Raw genomic sequence first — 18562 nt, forward strand, 5'->3', positions numbered from 1 at the left:
CACCAGACTGTGTGGTCCCTGTCAAGGTCTTCCATCCATGCAGTGTTGGGGGGGCAGGCTGAACTTAATACCCAAAACAGGTGTGGCTAGTGGGGCTGCACCCCACAGCCATCCCCTGAGGATCCAGGACAAGTGGGAACTGTACAACACAGCTAACAGCCATAGACAAAATACAAGACCCATTCTGTTTGAGCAGTACCACTTAATCCCGCAATGAAAGAGACATTGGGGAGAATTGGAAGAAGCAAACATATTTCAGATAAATGTTTTCAAGATTTTGACTGCCTGCGGTTATTATAATGATTCTGCTTCAATGTGTCATGCATCTTGCACAGCTCTCCAAATGCTTGAATAATGGCATACAGTGTTCAAGCATTTGCGAGAGCTGTGCAAGATGCATGACACATTGAAGCAGAATCTGTATCTGTTCTTAAAGGATCCTACTGCCTTGTAAATTTGTCTGGCTGTTTATTATGGCGATATAGCCTATTATAATTAAATGAATTGTTTGTAACATTTAGCATAAAGTGTATATTTACATGGTAGCTATGGCATGGGAAGTCGTGGAATGCAATATGTAGCCTGGTTTGTGGCGTGTGTAAATATTTCCATATGTCAATAATGAGGTCTATGCAATTACGTGTGAAAATGTTATCACGGGTATAGCAGTTTAAAACCAATACCTACTCTAATTATAGGCTAGAGCTATTCTAATCACACTGGACCTAAACATCAATAGGCCTACACAGTATTGCTTGATATGATATGATTAAGTTTTTCTTCAACAAATACGTAATTTGGTAAAAAAAATAATGAGACGCTTTCCTCCTTTATCAGTTAGTTCTGCTGAGAGGGCTTGACTATGGGGGAGCAGCGCGAGGGTATCTGAAAACTGATCCAGTGAATTGGAGATGGCGCTGTGTACAGTGTGAGCGAGTTAACAGCCAAAGTTTTCAGAGCGCAGGAAAGTTTGTAGGAGAGGTGACCCGTGATTCTAACAAGAGTTATCTTCTCACGTTACCACGGGTTCGCAGTCCTATACTGTGGACTGAAGTCACTGCGTTTCTGCTCAATGTTTCATGGACGGTTTGAATAGATTATCTCTAACGGAATACTTGAAAGCCAGGAATTTAGTCTACGGTTCGCTGCCTGTTCTGCAGTTTCAATGAGCTATCGGCTATTTTATCACAGTGAGTAGGCTGAACGCGATACGCTGTCTTGTTGTTGCATTGCCTACTTTTGTAAAGGTGCGAGTCTGTTAGAATGAATTACCGTTTTTGGTATTATGTCATGTAGTCGGGTGTTTTTAGAACTATGAATGACCCCCGTGACAAGGATATAACACCGATATCTCGGAAACACCGACTCATGGCTGCTGCCATGTCCGGGGACGAGAGCCCATTGTACGGCAACACTTCCAGGGCTGATCGGAATGGGATAGGATTGGTTCACTGTTTTATTTGTGGAAGCGGCGTTTCGCCAGGAAAAGAATTGAGATTACAAGTGAAATATCCGAAAGAGAACGGTCCGGTTTTCCCGTTTTTACAAAACCAGGAGCCAGCGCCGGGGGCATGTGAAGTCAGCCCGGATGGACACGCTATGGTGTGCGCCGTGTGCCACTGTTTTCTGGGGGAGCAGTGGAACTCGTTCGAGCGGACTAGGACACCCATAGAGAAGCGTATGTACTGGTTGAAGAGGCCGTATCAGTGCGACTCTCGGCGGATACCACAGGAGTGGAACATCTCCTATGACCTGGAGCGGAGAATCAGTGTCAGCAGCCAGAATTACGACGGGAACGAGTCGGATTTCTCCTCTTTCTCGGAAAACGAGAACATGTCAGACCAAGAACTGGATTTAGTAGACCGCGCCGGTGTGAGCAAGGATAAGTATAGAACATCTGGCAGCAACAACAAATCTCCCAGAAACGGTAGCAGGAAGAACAACAACAGTGTTATCAGTGTTAAAAACAGCCCTGACTCTCAACGGGCTATCCGCTATCCCGTGGGTGTTTACCAGGCACAGGACTCGCCGAAATCGGATAGTGCCATGCCGCCCAGGCGCGGTGCTAAAATTATGAACCATCTCTCTCAGTCTTCAGTATCTCTGGCCCAAGAGATTGTGTCCCAGAGATGCTATGAGAGCTCTCACGTCGACACACCTGTGGAGGACAACGGGATCATTATGCGCAACAGGCAGTGGCTAGCGGAGGGGAATGTCAGACACGCTGACCCGCGCCCTCTCCAACGCGCTGCTGACAGCAGCTGTAGCTTAGCCAGGCATCCCTCCCTCATATTCCACCAGAAAGGAGAGGATCTCGCTGACGCTGCCGACGGACTATCACCCATTGGCGCCGCTGTCACCTCTAGGCGCGACACAGCAGCACCTAGAGAACATGTTCCGGGCAAGTTTATAGCCTCTGACAACTCTGACAACGACCACGAGATCAATATAACCAGTGACGACGACCGCGAAGTGTTTGAAGCAGCTGGCAGCAGCAGAGAGAGGGTATTGGCCCTGCTGAGACCACCCAGGGACGCTGCCGGGAGGGTCATTGCCATGCCCCAGAGTGGTGCCAGAGGTGGTGCCAACAGGAGTACCAGTCCCGAGGAGTGTGTGTGTTACATCTGCGGCAGCGGGCTGTGGCAGGGCGGGAGGTTCCGTGTGTCTGTGCAGAAGCAGGAGAGGGCAGCTAGCGAGCCCTTCTTCCCCTTCCTGTGGTTACACAGCCCTCCCCCTGGCGCCGTGCCCCTCACCCCGGGGGGCACCACCCTGGTCTGTGCCAGCTGCCACACCTCCCTAATGCAGCAGTGGCAGGGCTTCCAGCTGGCCGACGTGCCTGTTCTCCAGCGCCTCTACGTGGTCCCCCTCAACCAGGGCTCCTCCACCCCTGCACCAGCCTCGGGCCACCCTCCCTACCTCACTCCCCAGGAAAGGCACCCCTCAGAGCCCCTGGACTGCCTACCTAAGTCTCAGGCTTCCTGTGAGGCCTGTTTCCTCTGTGGCCAGGAGTGCGGGAAGGATGTGAGGGTGGCATATGCACGGGTCGGCATGGGAAAAGCCCGCGGTGCCATGTATTTCCCCTTCATCAACCTGCTGCCGTGCCCGCCTGGTGCCCGGGGAGTGAGGAACGGCCGGGTGCACTGCTGTCCTCCATGCCACGCCATCCTGGAGGAGATCTGGGGGGCGTACCGCCTCAGCCTCAGTGAGGACCTCATCACCTCTGTCACCTCCTTCCTGGGGAGGTACCACGCAGTGCTGGCCACGGGTGGAGCCGGACTGGCCCATTCCCAAAAGGGGGTGTCCTCCTCTTCGTCTGGCCATGGTGGGTCTGTATCAGTGTGTTACCTGTGTGGGGCAGAGCTAGGGGTCGGGGGGGAGTTCCAGCTCCATGTCAACCCTCCCGGGCGCTGTGGAGAGAGAGAGCCCTTCTTTCCCTTCCTCACCGTCCACCCCCCCGCTCCCCGCGCCAAATCTGCCGACGCCACCGGCCTGGTGTCAGCCTGTGCCCTCTGCTATCACGACCTGCATGCCCAGTGGGCTCAACATGAGAGCCAGGGTTCTGCCACCTCCAGCTCTACAGCCCCAGGCCCAGCCACCTCCACCCCCCAGCCGGCCAGCTCTCCCTGGGCCAGACAGTACAGCTGCGAGGCCTTTGTGTGCTTCTTCTGCAGACAGGATCAGAGGCGTCAGGGGGGGCTGTGTGCGGTCACAGTGGCCAGGCTGCCCGTGTTCCTGTACGCCCCACGCGGGCGCCGCACCCTCCTGGTGGATGATGGGAGGAAGCTGGTGATTGGCTCGTGTGTGGAATGTAAGTCCATGGTGCTGGCGGGACAGAGCATGCAGCAGGAGAGAGTCAGGGACGGGGAGGGACAGGGAGACGGGAGGACAGAGACAGAGTCACCTCCCCCTACATCACGCCCCAGGAACAAGGTAAGACACAGGTTTCGGTCTTTTCACTTCACAGCTCCACAAGAGCAGTTTGTTTGCGATCCGCAGCACCATGCTTCTCGGCTGAGCCACAGGGGTTTCCAGAAGTGTGCAGATGGTTGATGCTCAAAGTTGACTATTGTGGGTGTGTTGTATATTTTAGTGGTGTAGTATGCATCATTTTCAGTAGATTGTGTGCTTGTTCATGTCTTTTAGCTATTGGTTTGTGTAACCTAACTTGACGTTTGTGGATTATTTCAGTCATTTAAGTGTGCCTGTGCTTGTCTGTGTGTGTAGGTGGGGTTTATTATGGATCAGTGTTCACTGCTGTTATTGCTATTCTCCCCATTATGGGAAAGCTGCTCTGAAACAGGGAGAAGTGAGAGTTGGTGTGTTCTCGACTGTTATGCTTGTGTGTGTATGCGCACACCTGTGTGTGTGTGTCTGTGTTCCTTTAGCTCTCTGACTGGCAGGGGGTCCGTACAGCACCCGGAGCCCGTCGTTAGAAAAACAAACATTTGGATCAGAACTCTAACAGTAAACAACACAGAAAGACCGGGGGTTTCAAGGCCACCGCTGGCCTCCTTTTCTACTTGTGTGTTTACATGTGTGTGTTTCTGGCCAAGTCTGTTTGTTTTTGTACATTGTTTTGGCTGTATACAGGATTCCATACGTCAGTGCTGTGTGTGTGTGTGTGTGTGTGTGTGTGTGTGTGTGTGTGTAATCATGCAGTGACTGATACAGTGCTGCTGTTACTGTTTCTTCACAGAACGAGACCTCTACTCTCTCTCATGAATAAATGAATGGAAAAAGGAGAATAGGTCTTGTAGATGAACTTGTAGCGATAGACCTTGTTCCACGGAGGCCACAGCAGTAGTTACTGTTGCTACTAATTACACAACTTGTACTTAGATGAATGTATCAAAGACAAAGCAATGTCTGCAACTCTGGTAGGCTCCCATGGTGATTTAATCAGATGCACAAAAAAGACAACGTTTTTGATCCGAGTAAAGCACGGTGAAAAACCCCTAGTGAAATAACCTCTAGAGAAGGGATGGACTCCAATCCTCTGCGGTGTCACACTTTTACACCATCCCTATAGGAAAAACAACCAATTTAAACTAATTGCGTTCTAAACTGAAGATCATGATTAGTTGATTATTGGAGTCAGATCTGTTAGTTGAAGTGTGTGATTTAAAGTGGGACTGCAGATAGAGAGGAGGGAGAGAGGAGGAAAGAAGGGGGAGAGAGGAGGGTATGAAGAGGGAGAGGAAAAGTATAGGAACAAGGTCTTCATTAAGGTACACTGTTGGGACTAGATGAAGGAATCCCACAATACGTTTTCTCACGCTGCAGGAATGCATGTTTAGATTGATGCTACTCAACAGAGCAATATTTACAGTGTGAAACAGAGAGATGCTCAACCTCATAATCAAAGATCGTTCTCTGCATGTGAACTATTTTATTGTTATAGTTCCAGGTTTTGACGGAGTATGTCTGTCATATTGCTGGTATTCCATCCTGAGGTCCAAGCAGACACAGCAGTGGGGGGTGGGGATGTATTAATAGATAATAATTGAATCCCAGTAATCTGAACATTTGACTCCCTAGAGAGATCAGATCATACAGTAGAGTAAGAACACCTGTGGGCGTCGTTCAGCTGTCCTATACTCTTATTTTCGCTCTCTCTCTTAATTTAAGGGCTTTATTGGCATGGGAAACATATGTTAACATTGCAAAGCAAGTCAAGTAGATAATAATAATGCCCTTTTCTTGTGGCAACATGTCAAAAATCTTGCTGCTGTGATGGCACACATTGGGTTTGTTTTCAAATTCTTTGTGGCGCTGTGTAATCTGAGGGAAATATGTGTCTCTAATATGGTCATACATTTGTCAGGAGGTTAGGAAGTGCTGTTCAGTTTCCACCTCTCTCTCTCTCGCTCGCTCTGATCATCAGGAATGTATATCAGATCACACCCTCAGAGAGAAAGCTAGATCAAAATCCGCTAGATCAGAATCCCGGAGTAGGCTTACTTGGTGTGGGGGGTCGTGGTGTGTGAGGGATTTAAGGAGTCTGAGGGGTGCAGGTGACAGAGCTGTTTTTTGCCTGGGCCAGGCAATGACCTCATGGCTGAGGAAGTGCTTAGAGGGGCTGAGTGTGTGTGAGAGAGCCGGGGTGTGAGAGGGGCTGAAAGGGGGCGGTGGGGGCCTGGGAGAAACAGGTGCCGTGTCCTCCAGTGACACGCTATCTGCCCCAGAGAAGAACTGTCATCGCTCTCATGTCACCAGAGGAGCTCCCATCTGCTTCCCCTGACCCCACCCCCTCTCCTTCTCACCCCTTCCCTCTTTCCTTCCCTCTCCCCTGTGCTCCCTCTTTCCCTCTCCTTCCCTCTCTCCTCCTTCCTCCTATATTTCTAAAAAGCAGAGGGAGGGGGATGTGTGGGAGAAAGGGGGTGAATATGGAGAGAGGGGATGAGAAAATTAACTGCAAAGGAACGTGTTGACTTTGTCTTTTAGCTAGGTCTTTTTCATTTTTCGATATTTGAACTAAGAATGGCATAATCAAGTTACTGTTGTAAAAAAGTAGAGGGAGGGGCTGGGTGATGCATATGTACCTACATTCACCTACTGATGAGTACCTGCACTGTGGTGTGTGTGTTGCGTGCATATGTACCTACCTTCACATACTGATGAGAACCTGCACTGTGGTATGTGTGTTACGTGCATATGTGCTTGTGTGTCATTTAATGTACCTTGTTAAAATGAGGTCTTCCTGTCCGATTCCTCGTTAAGATCTCAATATGGTCTAAATTAGCCCACGCAATGAGAGCTGCTACTGCTACAGTCTCTGCTAGCCAGACGTGTTAAATATAGTAGACTCCAACACACAATCACACACACTTTCACACTATTCACATACTCAGCTGCTACTCTGTTAATTATCTATCCTGATTGCCTAGTAACTTTTACCCCTACCTACATGTACATATTACCTCAATGTGTCTTACTTTTGAACTCTGCAGTGTTGGGAAAGGGCTCGTAAGCATTTCACGGTAAAGTCTACACCTGTTATATTCGGCGCATGTGACAAATACAATTTCATTTGACACACAGACACGCAAGCTGGATGGATGGTTAACATGTTCCTTGAGTGTAAAATGCATGTTGAACGTGACCCTCTGACTTCCCTGTCAGACTCTGTAGACCACCACTAGACCACCACTAGACCACCACTAGACCACCATTAGACCACCACTAGACCACCACTAGACCACCACTAGACCACCACTAGACCACCATTAGACCACCACTAGACCACCACTAGACCACCACTAGACCACCACTAGACCACCACTAGACCACCATTAGACATCCACTAGACCACCACTAGACCACCACTAGACCACCATTAGACCACCACTAGACCACCACTAGACCACCACTAGACCACCACTAGACCACCATTAGACATCCACTAGACCACCACTAGACCACCACTAGACCACCACTAGACCACCATTAGACCACCACTAGACCACCACTAGACCTCCACTAGACCACCACTAGACCACCACTAGACCTCCACTAGACCACCACTAGACCACCACTAGACCACCATTAGACCACCACTAGACCACCACTAGACCACCACTAGACCACCACTAGACCACCACTAGACCACCATTAGACCTCCACTAGACCACCACTAGACCACCATTAGACCTCCACTAGACCTCCACTAGACCACCACTAGACCACCACTAGACCACCACTAGACCACCACTAGACCACCATTAGACCTCCACTAGACCACCACTAGACCACCACTAGACCACCACTAGACCTCCACTAGACCACCACTAGACCACCACTAGACCACCAGCATGTCTAAGTGGAGTCATACACATCCAACCAACCAGGCTTCAGGTCAAGGGCCTAATCCCATCCTAACTTCACGCCATTTTGGTGAACAAATGAAATTAAAATAGCTTATTTGTCTTGTGGCGATAAAATAATACTTTGTTAGTTAAAGTGTGATAGAGAGGATTAAGGAAACGAAAACACTCTCAGAATGTCACTGGTATGGTTGTGTTGTGTCTGCCTCTAAAGTCAAGGAGATGACACGATGATCAATGTCCTACTACACTAAGTGGAGCCAACCTAGAGATGACATGGGATCACCCACAGACGTGTGTGCGCGTGTGTGTGTGTGTGTGTGTTAGTGTGTGTGTGTGTATCTTTGTATGGTGGTCTGCTGAGGCTCTGTTCTGGGTGGTTGATTATCATTGACACGTAGGAAAAGTGGAGACAGGTTTTTGCATCTGAGCTCAATCCGTGTGCCACTGTCTGTCTGTGTTTCTGTTCAGAAATGAATGTAGGGGGCACTTATTATATGTGTGTAAATGTGGCCGTGATGTATACATTTGAATGTGTGTGTGTGTGTGTTTGGAAAGAGTATGTTCTCACTGCACGACCCATATCCTGTGAAGGAGGTATTTGCTGTCACAGGAAAAACATTCTGACATCGTCATACTGTCGCCTACTGTGGAGAGAATGGAACTCTAAGGTTATGTTTGTGTAAGTGTGTTGAAATGTGTGTTGTGTGTACACATGTTTGTGAACCTGTGTGTGTTTGCCTGTGAGTGTGTGCGCGTGTGTGCCTATGTTTAGCGTTTGCGGTTTGGTATTTTGATGTGGTTCCTACAGGGACAAACCCCCTGGGCTGTTTGACACATTGTCAGTCTGTTAGAGTCTGAACACACTGGTCCACTTAGCTGTGAAACCCTAGACCCCTATGATGGGTCCCCCAGAACTCAGTCCGGCTTTAAACTTACTCTTGAAAGTTGTAATAGTAGAATGCACAAGGTACAATTTCTAAATAGGGTAGTGCATCATCAGTTCCTCTTGTCATGGCAGTCATTGCATATCTTAGAGAGCTATTTATAACTTGTCAGAAATGTTATTTAGGTTTTTTAGCCCATGGACATTGTTGTCATGTTTTAGACACTAAAATATCACATGAATTGCAAGAAAATAACTTTAAACCTACAACATTCTCACCACCAACAAGAGCGGTGTGAACAGTGTGTGTCATGAACAGTGCTTGTGCCTATAGAAATAGACGTGGTGTGTGAGCACAGAGGTGGGTGCGCGGAATGTTCCCCAATACTGGAAGGGGTTCCCCAAGTGAAAAGGTTCGAACCTCTGTTCTAGGGCAGCTAACAAGACCCCTGTCCCACTCACTGGACCAATGCATAGACAGAAGGACTTCTATAGTCACAAACAGCAGACAGGGTTGTGCTTTTGGCTTGATACAGACACTTGGCTTGCTCCGCATTATCGGAGCCAACATTTGCATTGATAAAGGAAATTACATTTCAGATAGATGACATTCAATTGATTTTTTAATTTTTATAGTCAGGATCAACATAAGTGATGTTAGTTATGCATTTTAAGTAGTCTAGGGGTCCGAATACTAACTTAAAATACATATGCATATCTTATTCATAAATCATATTGATGTCAATGACAACATTATAGTTCCATGTACGTATCTTAAGTTAGGATTGAGCCATGAGAGACTATATTCTCCAGTAGACAGCTGGCAGAGTCTGACGGACTGGTTGGCGTTTCAGATGGAATCGACAGCTATTTCTGGGGATTTATTTCACAGCTCCTGAAGGGGGATTTTCATTCAGCTCTCTGAGGCCGATATCTCTATAACATTACATCAAATGACCCAGATCCCAGCACTGATCCAAATAGAAACATCCAGATTTCAACAGCCTTGTGAGGAACCGTCTCTCTCCACCGCTGCTTGTGTCTTCACTGTCTTACTCCTCATCACTCAAAAAGAGGGTGTCTTATACCCCCTGCCAAATAGAACACCCTTCAATCCCTCCACCCTCACTAACAGCTGCTCCTCTGTCCAGTACCCCTCCGCTGTTCCGCTGTTCCTGTGTTAGCTAGGCAGAGGCAGCCTGACACCATAGTGCGAGCCTCATACCTCACACCTCTCCCACCCAGTGAAAGGGGGAGATTGTGCTGCCCACAGCCACCGTCATGGAAAATGAAAGCCTTTGATCTACCTGGAATGACCCCCCCCGCCCCCCGTCCCTCGCTGCACATGCATGCACACACAGAGTCATGAACCCTCACACACACACATGTCATGCACGCATACACACATAGACACATATACACGCGCACACACTTGTGCAAACCAAACAATTGATTCCTATTCAAAATCCTATTTTACCTAACCCTAACCCCTAACCTTAAACCTAACCCTAACTCATTAACCTAACCACTTACCCTAATTCTAAGCCTAATTGTAACCCTAAATCTAACCCTTAAGCCTAAAATATACTTTTTGGGGTGTTGCGACTGATGTGTTAATGGTCTGTTGTTGAGGGGTTTGCACGTAATCACCCCTGACCACCTCCCTGGGCTCAGAGAGGAAGTGGACCTGGGCTCATTAGAGGTCAGAGGTCACACAGGTGGAAGTGGACATGGTTAGTGTATTGACACTACTAACTGTCTCAAAGGAATCAGCCAGTCAGAGATACAGTATAATTAATGTTTATAATGTTGAATTATTATTGAATGGTTTTCAATGTTGAGTTATTTCTTACTCATAGTGAAGAACCACAAGACACATATAAATGAATAAAAGTCAATGATCCGGAATTTGATCTTTGACAGGACAATTTTGAATGTTGTACAGATTGTACAAATTGGACTCCATTGTGTTAGCATAGAAAACATGAGCGGTTTTGTCAAATTTTCTGTCCCCTACTCCACTATTCAGGTAGAAACCCAGTTGACTGCCCTGTCCAGAGAGAGAGAACAGAGAGGGCAGTGTCTCCTTGGCCCACTGTTCCAGTCAATCCTGTTGGTTGGCACTGGGGTGTGTGTTTGTCCTGTTTTCAGCAGTAGGTGTGGGTCCAGTTGGTTTGTGTGTGTGTGTGTGTGTGTGTGTGTGTGTGTGTGTGTGTGTGTGTGTGTGTGTGTGTGTGTGTGTGTGTGTGTGTGTGTGTGTGTGTGTGTGTGTGTGTGTGTGTGTGTGTGTGTGTGTGTGTGTCTTTAGTGTGCCAGGGTTGGAGAGCCTGTTGAACTCAGTGTGATTGCTGAGACTCTAGGGTCCCATGTGAAAATAGCTCAGTGTGTACAGTGCCTTCAGAAAGTACCCAGACCCCTAGACTTTTTCCACATTTTGTTACATTACAGCCTTAAATTGATTAAATTGTTTTTTCCCCCTCATCCAATCTACACACAATACCCCATACTGACAAAGCAAAAACAGGTTTATAGAAATTTTAGTTAATGTATAGAAAATAAAAAACTTAAATATTACATTTACATAAGTATTCAGACCCTTTACTCAGTACTTTGTTGAAGCACCTTTGGCAGCGATTACAGCCTTGAGTCTTCTTGGGTATGACGTTACAAGCTTGACACACCTGTATTTGGGGAGTTTCTTCCATTCTTCTCTGCAGTTCCTCTGTCAGGTTGGATGGGGAACGTTGCTGCACAGCTATTTTCAGGTTTCTCCAGAGATGCTCGATCAGATTCAAGTCCATTGAGACTTGTCCCGAAGCCACTCCTGCATTGTCTTGGCTGTGTGCTTAGGGTCATTGTCCTGTTGGAAGGTGAATTTTCACCCCAGTCTGAGGTCCTGAGCTCTCTGGAGCAGATTTTCATCAAGGATCTCTCTTTACTTTCCCTCGATCCTGACTAGAGTTCGCAGTACCTACCGCTGAAAAACATCCCCAAAGCATGATGCTGCCCCTACCATGCTTCACAGGAGGAATTGTGGCAGGTTCCCTCCAGACGTGATGCTTGGCATTCAGGCCAAAGTGTTCAATCTTGGTTTCATCAGACCAGATAATCTTGTTTCTCATTGTCTGAGAGTCTTTAGGTGCCTTTTGGCAAACTCCAAGCAGGCTGTCATGTGCTTTTTACTGAGGAGTGGTTTCCATCTGGTCACTCCACCATAAAGGCCTGATTGGTGGAGTGCTGCAGAGATCGCTGTCCTTCTGGGAGGTTCTCCCATCTCCACAGAGGAACTCGAGAGCTCTGTCAGAGTGACCATCGGGATCTTGGTCACCTCTCTGACCAAGGCCCTTCTCCCCCAATTGCTCAGCTTGGCCGGGCGTCCAGCTCTAGGAAGAGTCTTGGTGGTTCCAAACTTATTCAATTTAAGAATGATGGAGGCCACTGTGTTCTTGGGGACCTTCAATGCTGCAGAAATGTTTTGGTACTTTTCCCCAGATCTGTGCCTCAACACAATCCTGTCTTGGAACTCTACGGACAATTCCTTCAACCTCATGGCTTGGTTTTTGCTCTGACATACACTGTCAACTGTGGGACCTTTTATATAGACAGGTGTGTACCTTTCCAAATCATGTCCAATCAATTGAATTTACCACAGGTGGACTCCAATCAAGTTGTAGAAACATCTCAAGGATGATCAATGACAACAGGATGCACCTGAATTCAATTTTGTGTCTCATAGCAAAGGGTCTGAATACTTATGTAAATAAGGTATTTCAGTTTTTTTTTTAAATTAAATTATCAAAAATGTCTAAAACTAATTTTGCTTTGTCATTTTGGGGTATTGTGTGTAGATTGCAGAGGGAAAATGTTTTTTTCATTCATTTTAGAATAGTTTTGTAAAAGTCAAGTGGTCTGAATACTTTCCTGACGGCACTGTGTGTGAGCTGTATATACAGTATGTGTGTCTGTATGTGTGTGAGATCTACTTTGAACACCTTTTATTTGAATCACTCTTATCTGTGAGTGTCTGTCTGCATATTGTATATGTACACTGTACACTCTTAAAAAAAGAAAGCTGATATCTATAACCTAAAATGGGAGATCCCCATAGGATAACCCTTTTTTTGGTTCCAGGTAGAACCATTTTGCATTCCATGAAGAACCCTTTCCACAGAGGGTTCTACATGGACTCCAAAAGGGTTCTACCTGAAAACAAAACAGGTTCTCCTATGGTGGAGAGATGGAGGGCCTGGTTAGGCTTTCAAGTTCTGTGTGTGTCCAGTCCTCTAATAATTGTCCCCTGTGCCTGGGATGGTGGGATCTTGTCAGGACATGGCACCACTTGTGGCGTTTGGACCTGGGCCATGCCTCCCCTCATATCCTCCCCTCTCCTGCCCCCTTTTCATTGTTTTGGGAGTACAGTGTTGTTTCAGGAAAGGGACAGCAAGAATGGCCTCTCTCATCCCCTGTTCTCACCTCTCTCCCCCTCCTTTCCGTCCCCCCATTCTCCCCCATTGTGGTCTATTCAGTTTTGATTGAGGGCAGTACAGTCAGGGCCAGGCTGAATGTCTGGGTGAGAATAGCTGCTGTGCTGTGTGAATGAGGTCTGTCTGTATTGTGTGGAGGCCAGCTCACTGGCTGGGTTTCCCCATGCTAGGCCTGGGGCTGCTTGAGTCTGGGTCTGTACAGGCCAGGGGATCTGGGCCAGGATAGAGAGGGAGGACAGACCACTGTACAGACTCACTGTGTTCTCCTCTGTCATAGAAAACAACAACTATATCACAACATGACCTCCATTCTTTTGTGCTCTATTCATTCATTCAGTAAACCTGTTCCGTTATACAAAGGACCACAACGAGACCACATGTTGGTTAGTCACTTGCTTCACAGCTGGCCTGTAGCTGACGTGGTCTGTAGGCCATAGATTACTACCACATTGTGCCCCAGACCTACACACTTGACATGTGCCAGCCATTAGAGGTCAGGCGGCTGGCATAGCCTGGCATGGCCAGGGGTAGAGGAGCAGGCTGGCATCTGTCTCAGTGCCTGGCATGGGTAGAGGAGCAGGCTGGCATATGTCTCAGTGCCTGGCATAGCCTGGCATGGCCAGGGGTAGAGGAGCAGGCTGGAAGCTGGAGAAGTTCCCCAGTGCCCCCCTCTTTTCCCATGGCCCTGGTTTTACTAGGGTTTTATACCAATGTAATTACAGAGTAGAGCCAGTACTGTAACGATGTAACTACAGCCCAGCTCGTTCTCTCTCTCAAACACTCCCTCACTCCCAAACTCTGCAAATTTAGATCATCCTACGAGCCAGAGGAAACAAACCTCACATACTGTGTGTGTGTGTGTGTGCGTGTGTGTGTGTGTGTGTGTGTGTGTGTGTGTGTGTGCGTGTCTGCCAGGTGGTTGGGATCAGTAGCAGGTGTTTGCTCTCCGAAAACACGCAGGCAAAGCAGCTGGACTGTGCCACAGCTGTGTGTGTGTGTGTGTAGCACCTGGACACAGCTGGACTGTATGGCAGGCAGTAGCTAATAGAGGAACTGTGTTTCTGGCCAGACGTGAGCTCCTACACTCAGCCTGTTCAACAAGTTATAGTATTCATTTCACTAGCTCTCCCTCTCTCCCACACACACACTGTTCCTTTGCCAAAGTGCTTTCTTTTTATTCTCTATATTGATTTTTTGGCATCTCTTTACCCCTTGTTCTTTCAGGTCTTCTTTTAGTTCTGAATGTGTCATGGTGTTTTGGTGATGTGTCATTTGAAGGGGTGAGGTATGGTGTTTTGGTGATGTGTCATTTCAGAGTCATTTGAAGGGGTGAGGTATGGTGTTTTGGTGATGTGTCATTTGAAGGGGTGAGGTATGGTGTTTTGGTGATGTGTCATTTGAAGGGGTGAGGTATGGTGTTTTGGTGATGTGTCATTTCAGAGTCATTTGAAGGGGTGAGATATGGTGTTTTGGTGATGTGTCATTTGAAGGGGTAGGTATGGTGTTTTGGTGATGTGTCATTTGAAGGGGTGAGGTATGGTGTTTTGGTGATATGCCATTTGAAGGGGTGAGGTATGGTGTTTTGGTGATGTGTCATTTGAAGGGGTGAGGTATGGTGTTTTGGTGATGTGTCATTTCAGAGTCATTTGAAGGGGTGAGATATGGTGTTTTGGTGATGTGTCATTTGAAGGGGTGAGGTATGGTGTTTTGGTGATGTGTCATTTGAAGGGGTGAGGTATGGTGTTTTGGTGATGTGTCATTTGAAGGGGTGAGGTATGGTGTTTTGGTGATGTGTCATTTGAAGGGGTGAGGTATGGTGTTTTGGTGATGTGTCATTTCAGAGTCATTTGAAGGGGTGAGGTGTGGTGTTTTGGTGATGTGTCATTTGAAGGGGTGAGGTATGGTGTTTTGGTGATGTGTCATTTGAAGGGGTGAGGTATGGTGTTTTGGTGATGTGTCATTTCAGAGTCATTTGAAGGGGTGAGGTGTGGTGTTTTGGTGATGTGTCATTTGAAGGGGTGAGGTATGGTGTTTTGGTGATGTGTCATTTGAGTCATTTTTTTATTTTTTATTTTTATTTTTTTACCGTTATTTTACCAGGTAAGTTGACTGAGAACACGTTCTCATTTGCAGCAACGACCTGGGGAATAGTTACAGGGTGAGGTATGGTGTTTTGGTGTATGGTAATTACAGTAGCAATGTTTCTGCTTGTGAAAGGGGTCTGCTCTAGTCCTGCTTTCCTCTCCACCTTTCCCTCTCCTCCTCTCCCCTTCTCACCCCTCTCCCCCCATTCTGCTGATAGTCCTAATGAGGTGAGGAGAGCAGGGTTCTGTAGCACCTCTCAGTTTAGGACACCATGCCGGGACAACTGGTCATACCAGCAGCAAGGAGGAGAGCTCAGCCGAAATAGACACCCACACCTGGCGATATACAGTATACCCTACACACAGCAAACCAATCAGGGACTAGGTTACTGTACCCCCTAACACACCCAGCTAACCAACCAGGGATTGGGTTACTGCAGTGTACCCCCTAACTGTACAGGCCAAAGCCAATCAGGGAATGGCCAAATAGGTTTGTTGCTAGGGAAGGGTGGCTATTGTCTAACATAGCAGATCTGAGCTGCCGGAGTGAGGAAGATATCCTCCCTAGATTACAACCTCTCACATCCTCACCACCGTAAATGACCACTTCACCCCCTCTCAGCCTCTCTGTTCCCCTCTATTTTCCCTTTACCCCATCTCAGCCTCTCTGTTCCCCTCTATTTTCCCTTCACCCCATCTCAGCCTCTCTGTCCTCCCCACCCCCCTCAGCCTCTCTGCCCCCCTCACCCCTACGCCTCTCTGTCCTCCTCACCCCCCCTCAGCCTCTCTGCCCCCCTCACCCCTACTCCTCTCTTCCTACTACAACCCCACTGTCTCACATACTCCTTCACCGAACCCCAACTAGCCCTCTTCGACTCAATCCAACCCCCTCTACCCCCTCCTTCCCTCCTCAACCTGACCACCCCACCCCCTCAACTCCTCACCCCCAACCCACTGTCCCTCTCCCCTGGAACCACCTGGTCTCTCACATGACCTGCCAGGACTAGGGCAGCTGGGGAGCTGGGGGGGGGGGGGGGGGGGGGCTGTAAGGGAGGGGTGTAGGGGGGCTGTAAGGGTGGGGTGTAGGGGGGCTGTACAGTGGTTCCTCCTTTAAAAGTTGCAGCGTACTGGGGCACAGCTTGCATGTTGCCTCAGAATTCTATGGCACGTTATTTAAGTGTGAACCACTGGTACCATTAATGCTGGTTAGTGCTAGTTTGACCACCAGATGGCATCTTTGAGAAGCATTTGATAGCCTTCAATAGTGGCTGTACTAGAGAATGCGGGCACGCGGTAGACCGGGGTTCAATTCCCCGAGGGGGAGGAAGGAGTACGCTATCCTTGTAAATAAGAATTTGTTATTAACTGATTCCATATGTTATTTCCTAGTTGTGATTTCGTCACTATTATTCTACAATGTAGAAAATAGTAAAAATAAAGAAAAAACCTTGAATGAGTAGGTGTGTCCAAACATTTGACTGGTACTTGCTTAATTAATTATATTAATATTTTGGTGTTTCTATTCCAAGAAAAATTAAAAACCCTCTGGGTTTCCGTTAGGATGGAACGGAAAATATGGTGCTGTACAACGTGATGGTCGGGAGTACAGTACTGGGCTATTTAGCTAAAGAATCCTGTGTCATGCGGGCAGGGCACGCAGGGGTCTGTTGGCTTTAGATACTCTGTCCACTCTGAAGGGGAGGAGGAACACTAATTGGTTTGTTTGTTGTCTTTCCAAATTGGTACATTATTTTTGGAAAACACAAACACACACACGCGCACTTGCGCACAGACACACACCAACTAGGGTGTCCACCCATTCTGCACAGAGTGGATGAAAAGGAGCTTTGGTGATGAAATTTCCCTTCCTTATGTTATAATAATATTCAATACGTTTTGTTTACCTCGTTATGAATCGTTCCCTGGGATGTTTCTCTAACATACTGTATCATTAACATTATATAAAAAAGATTGGATTTTGTAACCTAATACATCCGATAATAAGCACCGAGCTCGGTTGACCTAGCAGTACCGGTTTCTCGTAACAACTTTTGAGGATTTTACATTTTGTGGTCGTTGTCTTCAATCGCAAAAAGCAAAATTTGTATGACACGAGCTGAATTAAATGTAAAAAGCTTTGAAAATAAAAAGCTTGGCATACACTCAGTGCTCCTTTGACATTTCACAGAGAGACACTTGTTTTTGTGAGAAATCTTAGAAAAATAACAGGAATTTCGAATGAATATGAAAAGGGTATACTAAAATATGAAAATACTACATGTTATGTCTCAAGTCTTACCTCTATATTGTTTTATGTCCTGCGGACTTGAGAAGAAAGATGACGAGTTCAACGGGAAAGATAACCTGTCAAGTTGCCAGTAGCCTTAAATCTTGCACAGAATCTAGCCTAGCTGACACGATGCAACTTTCCAGATTTTTTACCACTTTTTTGACCACTTGCTTTCTCAGGCCTCCATTGATTTTGTCACCCTAGTTATGGCCATTCTGCAAGGGTAAAACCTCCAATAACGTTTGAGCGGATTATGATAGAGAGAAGGTTTAGACCATTCGTTTTCATGAAGGATTATCGACACAATTAACATATTATTTTACCCATTGATCAAAATATATGTTTTTGATTGGACACTACTCCAACACATATGCATGGTACTACCTGTAGGTTAAGTCCCAGTGTGATGGCTCTAATGTGAGTCTGATGTTATGAGCTAGCATTTAGAATTCTGCCACAGTGCTGGGTCTACTTTTCTGGCTCTAGCTCCTGAAGTGGATGAAGGTAAACAGCATGTGTTACTATTTGTCCTGTACTTTGACCGATACCGGGGCCCAATAAAATGGCGCCAGAGCAGAAGGCAGGCGTTTTACGTGCCCCCAAATGATTGTGTTTTTTTGTTTGTTTATCTGCGTTGTTTGTAACTTTTATTTTTGTTACATTTCTATACATAATGTTGCCGCTACCGTCTTTTTTGACCGAAAATAACTTCTAGACATCAGGACTGCGATTACTCACCAAGGACTAGCAGAATCCTTTTTCTTCTTTCATGACTCTGACGATCCCGAGGCGGAGGATATACGGCTCCCTCGGGAACAGGCCCCGACCCCAGTGATCTGCGTGAAGAGGATGCAGAGAAAGAGAGGCCTGAGGGCAGGCTGCCTTCTGAGGAGTAGGAGGCGATCGAATAAATCCCCACTCCCCCCAATTCTGCTAGGAAACATGCAATATTTGGAGTTATTGGGTTATTGGGAAGATTAAACTACCAGTGGGAC

At 47.1% G+C, this 18562-nt stretch overlaps 1 protein-coding gene across 1 annotated transcript in view; it reads left to right on the plus strand.

Moving 5' to 3' along the window:
* The first annotated feature begins 967 nt into the window (after positions 1-967).
* LOC129834726 (genetic suppressor element 1-like) overlaps positions 968-18562 on the plus strand; it is a 569678-nt gene continuing 552083 nt past the window's right edge. Inside the window, exon 1 of the mRNA XM_055899962.1 lies at positions 968-3930. Within this exon, the coding sequence (XP_055755937.1) occupies positions 1315-3930 (2616 nt within the window). The 5' untranslated portion in view covers positions 968-1314. The remainder of the gene's footprint in view (positions 3931-18562) is intronic.

Source organism: Salvelinus fontinalis, chromosome 35 (assembly GCF_029448725.1).
Source record: "Salvelinus fontinalis isolate EN_2023a chromosome 35, ASM2944872v1, whole genome shotgun sequence".
Classification (NCBI taxonomy): Eukaryota; Metazoa; Chordata; class Actinopteri; order Salmoniformes; family Salmonidae; genus Salvelinus; species Salvelinus fontinalis.